The sequence below is a fragment of the Gossypium arboreum genome, chromosome 5, assembly GCF_025698485.1.
Source record: "Gossypium arboreum isolate Shixiya-1 chromosome 5, ASM2569848v2, whole genome shotgun sequence".
Taxonomy (NCBI): Eukaryota; Viridiplantae; Streptophyta; class Magnoliopsida; order Malvales; family Malvaceae; genus Gossypium; species Gossypium arboreum.
The window spans coordinates 41,620,390-41,630,932 of NC_069074.1; the positions used below are offsets into that span (position 1 = coordinate 41,620,390).

Below are 10,543 nucleotides of genomic sequence, written 5' to 3' on the forward strand. Positions count from 1 at the left end.
AACAGAATAAGAAAAGGTATAAAAGATGCCTGATTGTTCAAGACAAATTAAGTACAAACATAAACTGAAATTCATTCCCGATTGTAAACCAAACGCTTAAATTCGTACAGGAACAAAGCCTTAATTAAATGGTAAAATTATATTTTTTATCTCTTTTAAAATTTAATAATTTAATTTAAACGTTTTTAATGCAGAACTTTTAACTTTAATTTCTAAAATTATATAATTATAATCCAACCGCTAATACAAAATTCGTAGCTCCCAAATAAAAATTACAAGCAGTTTTCTTATGTGGTGAAGGTTTGAGCTGCACTCGGTCAAAACAGCGAGATAGCAACAACTAAAATGGGTGGCTTTTAATTTGGTATGTAAACCATTAATATAATGTGAAACAATAAAAGCCTCCTTGCCAAGTTGCAACCCAACTTGCATCCTCTTCCCCTGCCTAAAACACAGACAAATAAAAGCAACTTGCATCGTTTGCCACATCAAGTTGGAGTTTATAAAATTCAAGTTGCAATTTGCTAATTCCGGAGCTGTTGATTATTTCTCTTCCAAAAGTTATCATAATCATGTTTTCACACTTTGATTAAAGATGATGTTCAGTTTTCATCAAAATCCAAATTCAACAAGAGGTAATGTATTTGTTACTTTTTTTTCTTTTGAATATCTCCTCAATTATATATATTTATATAGTTAATTAAGTATTCAAAATCTCTCCATGTACGAGCCTATACTAAAAAATGTGATGGTAATAAATTCTGAATACTTAAAGTTGGATTAATTTGATTTGATTATAAGAATTCCCGAATCAAGAAATGATTTAAAATTTAAGGTGATTTGAACTAGAAATAATTAGGACTCAAAATGATTTGAATAAATAATCTGAAACGACCACAACATAAGATAATTCAAACCGAAAAATTCGATTAATAAATTCGAATAATTTAACCTAAAATGACTTGAAATCCAAACGTGTGGAATTTAAAATCCAATTGAAAACCAATCTGAAATGATTGAAATAATTGATATTTGAGGTTTTTTTTCCTCCATGGTCTCTCTATCTTGTAAAAACATGTATGATGACCTAAAACTTTAAAGAACCATATAAATAAATATTCTTTTCATAGTATAAATAAATATTGCTAATTATATATTATAACGAATGACAATACATCAGTCTCTCACATGCTTATCATAAACTGGCTTTCGGATCATCATTAGTTATTTATTCTATTAAAGTGTAATTAAGTAATATATTCTCTAAAAAGTATAGGAAAATGTAAACGAATAATTTAGTAGTACTATAGTACGATGTAGAGCATAATTTACAGGGAGCTTTTATTAATTAAATGGTTAAATAACTGTTGTACTTGCGATAATGAAAGAAAGGACATTGTTTATCAAAATAAACTTGTCTGCCTTCAAACCGCATTCAATGCCTGGTTTGTATTTGTACACGGATACTATATAGTATAAATTAGTACCGATTTTAATAATGATAAATAATTACGAATTGAATTAGGTAATTTTAATTTTAATTTTTTAATAATTTGTTATTATCTGCTTCAATTACAAATTCCAATCTCTTACCACGTTACAGTGACATAGAATATATTTTGTATTGGTTTTTATTATTTGGATGATATTATGTAAAATAATAATTTACTCATTAAATTTTTTTTTATTGTTGATTGTTTTGTAGAAAATTTGTATTACCATAAAAAAGGGATTTATTTGATTAAATTCTTTTGTTGGCTTGATATTTAATTTTCATTTCCATTCATCAAATTATTTTTCTCAAAACAAGCATTGGTATTTGGCTGTATTTTAAGCAAACCATGATTTCTCTATTCTCATATACAGACACACGCAAAGGGAAGCAGTATATAATTGATTAAGTAGCTAATAAAACTGTAAACAATAATTCTATGCGCTGTTGTTAACTATATGATATATATGATTAAGTGTATACAAAATTATACCATCGTTTTTTTTTTCTTTTTCTAAATACGAAGTAGAAGCACAAATAAGGATAAGGATGTAACCTAGCTTCTCCATTGAAACACATCTAAAATAGAAGAACAAACACATTCATAATTACATAGAGAGAAATGAAGGGAAAAGCAATAATATACAAAAAAAAGAAAATGGTAAAGAAATGAACCAGATTGATGCTTCATATCGCAAAAAAAAAAAAGAAAGAAAACAAAGGAAAAAATCAAAGAGAATTAGATTTTTTTTTCTTTTTATAAATTATGGGGATGATGATGATGATTATTCTGTTCTAGCCATATTTTCTGCCATTCGAGCCAAAGATTGAAGGTTGCAACGTACAATGGTATCCACAAAAATGCACGTATCTTCTCTACTGTTACCGACTGGTATATCTACGACGAATGATTCAACGACAAGTGTCCCGTTACCCTTGGGAGAATGGTGTAGGGTTGTGACAGACCTGTAATTGGTCAACCGATGATCACCTCCAACCACGCTAAAGCTAAGCACATGACGTTCATCGTCCAGGATCTCAAGCTTCTCCACGCTGGATGCCGCTGGGAGGCCGGACACCACGTGTACCTCACGGAGGGTGCCCACGTTGCCGTCCCCGACGATGATGTGGCAGCTCTTGAGGAATTGCTTGTAAGCTTGAGGGTTATCAAAACGACGAACCACTGACCAAACGGTTTCGATAGGGGCTTCGATGGCTTGAACAACTGCTGAACCACACTGGTTAGGTCCCAGGGTGTGGACATGGTACGTCGCCACCGTGTCAGGCAACGAGATCCCGCAAGGAAGAGGGAAAAACCTAGTCAGCGCGGTACTGGTTGTGATGGGTTGATTTTGTTTCTGGTTGCAGGTGCCAATAGTGGCGGCGAGAGGTGGATGGAGCTTCAGTGAGGAAGGCATGACGGCTAAGTGGATGAATGTAAGTTTGGGTTAGAGCTCATGTTAGACAAAAACGCGTAGGGCAGGGGTAGAGGTTGAATATATAGGAGAGGGTTCCAAATCATATGTGCATATATAAACAGATCCACTTGGAATAATTTGAAGGATTTGTTAGGGCAGAGCTTGGAGTTTTTACAAGAAGAAAAGGAAGAGATCAGTACAGCAAGTGGATCACCAAGTTGCAGCTTCTTTTGGACTTTGTTTAATTAGGTATATATACACATATATAAACCAATTATATTATTCATGGTACAATACTGACACTTTCTTAATTGTGTTTTTTTCCCCGCTTAGAAGTAAAAAATAAAAATAAAAAGTTGTTACTGCTGTATTAATTTTCGAATCCTTATATTAGCACCCACATCAAAAATGGCTGTTGGTCTTGGGTGGTCTAGCTATTCAATTATTTTCACTGACAATGTTCAGTTTGGTTGATCTCACTAATCAAAATATAAAAATAAAAAGTAGCAGCACGTAAAATAAAAACCCCAAGTGTGTCGGTATGCATAGTTCAGTCACATCTTTTTAGCTTAGAACACATTAATTCATGCAACTTCGAACATACTTATCCAAAAAGCAAGCAGGTAAGATATCTAATCAGCATCACACTAGTTAATAATAAATAAAATAAATTTCATTTATAATATATTGGATTAATTTCTTGGGATGAGTCTAGAATATAATAAAAATTCACTTATATATAAAAGTGAAGTTAAATCTATTTTATTACCCATAAATAACTTTAATCATCTACCCCTCAAGAAAGGCAAAAAGCTATAGAAAAAGCCAAGTTTCTCCCATTTAATTTACTCCTGCAACTTTTGAAATGAATAGGATTCCATTGGCCTTGGGCTCAGTAACAAGTTATTTTTGTCCTCTTCGTTCATTTCTTTTTTATTCTATTCCAAGTTTCCAACCAATTTTCGCCAACTTGGTCCTTACCTAGTTTGAAATGTTTAACCTATCCTTGCTTTGTGCTACACTGTAAGGCAAAAACATAAGGTTCTCCAAATATCCGTAAAATTAGCCGTCTACATTAGCACAGAGTGTTCTAAAACGATCCGTCCACATTACCATTACCCTGGAACGTTTAGTGTGACGATAAGTGTTTTTTGATAAGGTGGAAAGATGATGACATTAACCGAGTGTGATTGAGGAAAAGGTTGAGCAGAGGAAGAGATTGACAGAACTTTGAAGAATTTGATTTGAGAGAATAATAATTACCAAAATGTCAAAATTCAAAAAGCCCCTGTTAATATATATAGATACAATTGAGCTAAGCTAATATCACTTATCTAATGTATGTATGGATATGTTGAAATTTATTAAAAATAAATTCATTAAAGAGGTTATTTTCTAAGATTGGAAGATCAGTCGATTTGCAACGCATTTTTCGATAAGATTGGTTTAATTTATCTTCATACAGATCATAGACTTGTCTCTTAGTTTCGCGATACCCATTTAAACACATTATTTTGAGTTCGGGAGTTTATGTTTTGACCATTTTATTGAAAATTGTATAGACAAAAAAATTTAGACATGATTAATTTAGGAATTATGAGTTCTGAAGTTTTGGATTAGTTTTGGGCCAATTTTAAAGTTTAATTTATGCTATATATTATAATTATCATGTGCAAACTGTGATTTTATTAATGGTACAATCATAATTTAGTTTATTATAAGTAAGTGTACTTTAGCTTGAAGAATAAGACTATGACTAGGTTAAATTGCTTGAAGACAGAGGAAGGGATTGTTTCCTTGTTTCTCAAGTAGTTTAGGTTTCTCTCTCTTTTTATATATATATATGACATTATGCTTTGTAAGAAACACTAATGTAAGATTGATTTTTTATTAATAAAACACTCCAAGAGATTTCTTTCTTATAAGAATAGTTTCTTGTTATTTTTTGTAGACTTTTGCTTCAATTCTTTAAGGATAGTTGAGGAAGTTCATCATAATATCAATTTTCCTAATTTTAGTTGATTAAGAGGGTTGATAAAAAACCAATATAGTTCTTTATTAGTGCAAGTTCATTAAAGAAGGCTATGCTTCATATCTAACTATATTTGTTGCCTACCATCCATCACATTCTACTTTTAGTTTCATCATTCTATCTTTACTTATTTTCTTACTTCTTTAATTCTAAAAATTATTGTTTTGTTCTCCACCTTTTTAATTTAACTTTTTAGGTCCAAGAAGCTATAGTAACCTTAATTTGCCGCAAGTTCCTTGTTGCTCAAGAAGGCTCTTTTTGCTTTCCTAATTCTTAAGGATTTTTCTATCTTCTTCTCTTATATTCTATTTGATTTTCAATTTTTCTATGGTTTTTCTAATCTTATTTTGGTTGAATTTGTCACACTCGGTTTTTCTTAAGTCCAAAAATTAGGAACAATTGGGGTTAAATTGAAAGAAATTGTAAGTTGGTGGCTTCTATTGGAAAATCAAGAAAAATTAGTGGTTGGTTTGGAATAGTTGAGTTCAAATTCTGGTTCGGTTGGATAAGAACCAATTGGTTTTTTAGTGAGAGACAAAATGATTACCAATGGATGATTTTTATAAGGTTGATAATCGTGAGTGAAGGGCTATATATAGTTGAGAAATGGTTTCCTGGTAGAAAATTCTTCTCAATTCTGTTTAGTTTTCATCCATTCTTCTTTTTCTTCTTTAGTTGCTCTGAAGAAGAGATAATTATGGGAAACCCTGCATGAAGCGGTGATCATGAGGTTTGAGTCGAAAAAGTAAATAATCCAGTGAGCTGGTAAGGTTCTAAGTTATTCGGCGTTCATAAATTTAAGGAATGAAGTTAAGAATTTTCAAAACCTTTGAAGGGTTTTGCATGTTTCTGGAAATTGAGTTTTAAGCTGGAATGTTAAGTTTAATTTATGACTTTGATTGTCATGCTTAACTGCCAAGAAGAATGAGAGCTTTAACATTCGGAAAAGCTAAGCTGACGAGGCAAAGAACCATCAAGTGAGCTTTTATACTCTATTCTTGGGATGCTATACGTCTAGCATGAATCTATGTTGGGATTAGAGAGTTTTGTGATGATGTATGAACTCTATTGATTGAGAATGCTATGAATAAATAAGATATATGAGTATCCGCAAATGTATTCTGATATGTATGATATAGTTACAATTCCATGCCTGAAAAGTAGCGTACTCCATGATGATATGTTTTTCAAATACATGTGTTGCATGTTTATAACGTTGAGTATGGAGGGAAGATTATTGATAGTTTAAATGAAGTCAGGATTTGGCAGGTGGTTTAAGGAATGTAATTTCTATATACCACCATACGAAATTTGTTGAGTGTAAACTATAATGTGCGAAGCTTTAGGCCTTGCGAAGGGAACACTATGATGTTTGAGCATCAAGGGTAGAAGTAAGGGAATATGATGATACTGTGGAATGATATCGACTGGTCCTTCAGGGTGACATCGTGAAGATGATTTATAGGTTCCATAGATCAACATTGTGATGGCGATCAGCAGGCTCTATGGGGCAATACCATGATGGCAATAAGGTCTTTTAGGGTGATAACTCAAAAGAGGTTTAAAGGCATAAGACCATTGCTCGACTATGGCAACCAATAGAGTCTAACAGGACATTGAACATAGGGTTATAGGTGTAAGATCATAGCTCGGTAATGGTAACCAATAGAGTCTGCTAGAACAATAAATACGGGGTAGTTTGTCAGGACATTAAACATGGGAAATCATATGTAAGACCATAGCTTGGCTATGGAAACATAAGGAGTCCATCAGGACAGTAAACATGGGATAGCCCACCAGGACAATAAACATAGGGTAGTCCACCAAGACGGTAGTCATGGAATATCATGCAAATGAGGAAAATTGGGTAGAAGAAAAGGCAAATATTGGAAAGAGATAGTTTGTAATGGCCTAAATTCAAGGTTATCGAAATAGTGGTTTCGTAACCAAAAATTTGATTTAAAGAGAAATTTATTTTAATATTTTTGCATGAATATTTATATGATAGGAAAATCGTATTAAAATATCGATAGAAAAAATTTACCGATTTAGTGGTTAGTTAGAAAAAAAGTATTATTGAAGGAATTGGGTAAAAACAAGGTATCGAGACCTTGATCTCGTAAAACTGAGTAGGAAATATTTTTATAAATGTTTATAAAATGTTAGTAATGTGGTATTAACATTTCGTTAGAAAATTTTAATGTTTGGGTAGTCAATTAAATGAAAAGGACTAAATTGGAAAAGATGTAAAAGTTGCTAGAATGATTAAATAGCTTAAGTTTCTAATGAGAAAGGATTTAAAAGGCAATTAAACTAAAATTTTATTTGGGATGGACGGCAAGGGCATGAAATCAGCAGAAAAATTGATGACTTAAGGGCAAAATTGGAATATTGCATAATTAACTAAATAAAGATAGGACTCAATAGGAAATATCTAGATTTCTCTTCATTTTTCTTCATTCTCATCAGCCAAAATGCCATAGGAGGAGTTCTTTAAGCTGGTATTCCATAATTTTTGCACCAAATCCAGAAGATTCAAATACGAAGCTAGATCGAGGAAAGGAAAAAGTTCGGGATTAGTAGATTTTTGTATACAAACAAGTATCGAGGTAAGTTCGTGTAACTTGAATTATATTCTTAAATGCTTGAAATGTATGTTATTGATATGGATATGATTTGAATGTTCATTGTACAAAAATTGATGAAACATTGATATATTTGATAATAAAGGGAAGAAATCCCAGTTGAATGAAAGGAAAATTTGATGGATCTCTGAAAAGGAATTAACGGTAAAAAGGATCTAGCCCAGACGGGTGATCCTATCCTGATATAGCCCTCCCAAAGAATATGTGTAAAATGGATTTAGCCCGGACGGATAATCCGAATTAGGGTCTGAATTTAGCCTGGACTGGTAATTCGATCCAAGCTTATTAGAGTAATTATCGTTGCAGGGGATTTAGCTTGGACTGGTAATCCAGCTGTAAGGATGAGGTTCGCGGGAGTGTGCTCTCTGAAATGGAAATGTGCACACATGAATATGAATTGACGGACCCGAAAATTGTACACTAAAAGTGTCCCTCTGAAAATCCATCGAAATTCCGAGAAATTCAACGGGATAAATATGGAAAAATAATAAGAGAATGGAAATCATTGTATTGATGAGTTCATCAATCATGGTATATATTATTGATACATGGAAATTATTGGACTAACTTGAATGTTGAGTTTGTGCATGTTAGGGTAATAATGCATTGAGTGGATATATGAATGTTTATTGCATTGTATTGAAAATATTAGGTAAGTATAATTCTTGTTACATGGGCTTACTAAGCACAAAGTGCTTACCCTGTTTTATAGTGTTAAGAGCTCGGAGGTCGGATTTAGTCGGAGACACATCACACTATCAACGATTTCGGTATATAAAGAAACTTTATTTTGGAAACCAATGGCATGTATAATCTAATAAAGTAAATGTTAATATGAAATGAATGTAAGGTCAGCTATTGTTATGGTTAACAAATCTTGGTTTTGGTATGTGATAAGGTTATCTTATAAATATGCATGAATCTATCTTGAAAATATGTTGAATTGGATTGGTTGATGTGGATTGGTCTCGGTTTAAATTTTGCAGGGAAGGTTAGATATCTATAAAGCAGCTATATTGAGTAAAAAAAAATTATTCGTAAACTCCGGTAATGCCTCGTACCCTATTCCGGCAACAAATACAGGTAGGGGTGTTACATTTGTTGGTATCAGAGTTATGGTTTAGCCGGTTCTAGGATCGACGTAGCAAATACGGATTAGCTATACATGTCATTTAAATTATTATTAATAGTGTGATGTCTCCTGACCATTTAAAATGTGTTTTTCTTATAGTAATGTCATCCGACCGAGCTCAATTCGAGGAAGCTGGGAGTCGTGATCCGGCTTCAGTACAAAGAGAAGAAACTAGCAGTAGAAGGCCCGAGACAGAGGGTAGAAGGGAGAAGGCAAGAACAGCCTTCTATCAAATGATGAATGAATGGTTTAGTCAATACTTAAGAACTAACCCTATAGTATAGCAAGTTCAAGCTCCCCCTCCTCCTCCTTCACTGGTTCCCAAGATCCCACAGGGTATAGGTACTGAATCTGTCAGAAAAGGGAAAGCTCCAGTAGATAAAATTCAAAAATATGGGGCCAAAGAATTTCGAGCAACAGTTGATGATGATTCCAAACGGGCTAAATTTTGGTTAGAGAATACTACTCGGGTTTTAGAGGAATTATCTTGCACACCAGAAGAATGTTTGAAATGTGTCGTCTCACTGCTAAAAGACACAGCTTATCATTGGTGGAATACTAAAGCTTCAGTTGTTCCGAAAGAATAAATTACATGGGAGTTCATTCAGAACGAATTTAAAAAGAAATATATCAGCCAGAGGTTCCTTGATCATAAAAGAAAAGAATTTCTTGAACTGAAACAGGGCAATAAATCGGTATCTAAGTATGAAAGAGAATTTATTCGGTTGAGTAAATATGCTCAAGAATGGGTACAGTCAGAAGCTAAAATGTGCAAACGATTCAAAGAAGAGTTGAATGAAGACATTAAACTATTGATTGAAATTCTTGAAATTCGAGAGTTTGCTACATTGGCAGAGAGAGCTTATAAAGCAAAAGAATTGAGCAAAGAGAAGAAACGTGCTGAGAGAGAAGCTCAAATTTTTAGTAAAAGACCAATGGAAAAATTCCAGTTTTCTGCTCCAAAGAAATTGAAGAAGTACCAGAATAGTTCTACCTCAGTCACTGGGTATCTGGGCAAAGAGCGAGGTTCTCAGTGCACTAATCCAAGACCTTCCACTCTATCAGTGACCAGTGTTGGTAGTGTTGGTACCCCTAAGCCGAGATGCCAGTACTGTAATAAAGCTTATTTTGGAGAATATTGATTAAAGAGCAGGGCTTGTTACCGATGTGGTTCTTTTGACCATTTCCTCAGAGATTGTCCAGAAATGGGTGAAAAAGAAGTTGAACAGATATCGAAGTTGAGTAATCCAGTTTCGAGGGATAGACCACCTCGACCATCCAGTAATGTCAGTGGTAGCCGAGGAGCTACAAAAGATACTGTAGGTAGGCCTGAGGCACGAGCACCTGCTAGGACATATGCCATTCGTGCTAGAGGAGATACCTCAGCACCTGATGTTATTACTGGTACATTTTCTTTACTTGATACTAATATTACTGCATTAATTGATCCCGGTTCTACGTATTCATATATATGTATAAAGTTTGCATGTGTTAAAGATTTATCTATTGAACCTACTGAATTTGTGGTTAAAGTCTCGAACCCCCTTGGCCAATCTGTTTTGGTGGATAAAATTTGTAAAAATTGTCCATTGATGGTAAGAGGTTACTGTTTCCTGGCTGATTTGATGTTACTGCCATTTGATGAATTTGACATGATATTGGGCATGTATTGGTTAACCCAGCATGGTGCAGTAGTAAATTTTAGACAGAAATATATTGTGCTAAAATGTTAGAATGGTGAGTTGCTCCGAGTTAAATCTGATCAGACAGAGGGGTTATCTGATGTGATTTCAGCAATGGCAGCACAGAGGTATGTCAAAAAAA

The 10,543-nt window shown here is 33.5% G+C and overlaps 1 protein-coding gene across 1 annotated transcript; it reads right to left on the bottom strand.

Moving 5' to 3' along the window:
* Positions 1-1,927: 1,927 nt before the first annotated feature.
* On the bottom strand, positions 1,928-3,151 carry LOC108452192 (abscisic acid receptor PYL4-like). The gene has a single exon (XM_017749961.2). The coding sequence runs from the start codon at positions 2,908-2,910 to the stop codon at positions 2,278-2,280; it is 633 nt and encodes a 210-aa protein (XP_017605450.1). The 5' UTR covers positions 2,911-3,151; the 3' UTR covers positions 1,928-2,277.
* Positions 3,152-10,543: the final 7,392 nt, after the last annotated feature.

What these genes read in the sequence shown, in the direction of transcription:
- LOC108452192 (XM_017749961.2), bottom strand. Translation starts at nt 2,910, where the DNA reads ATGCCTTCCTCACTGAAGCTCCATCCACCTCTCGCCGCCACTATTGGC.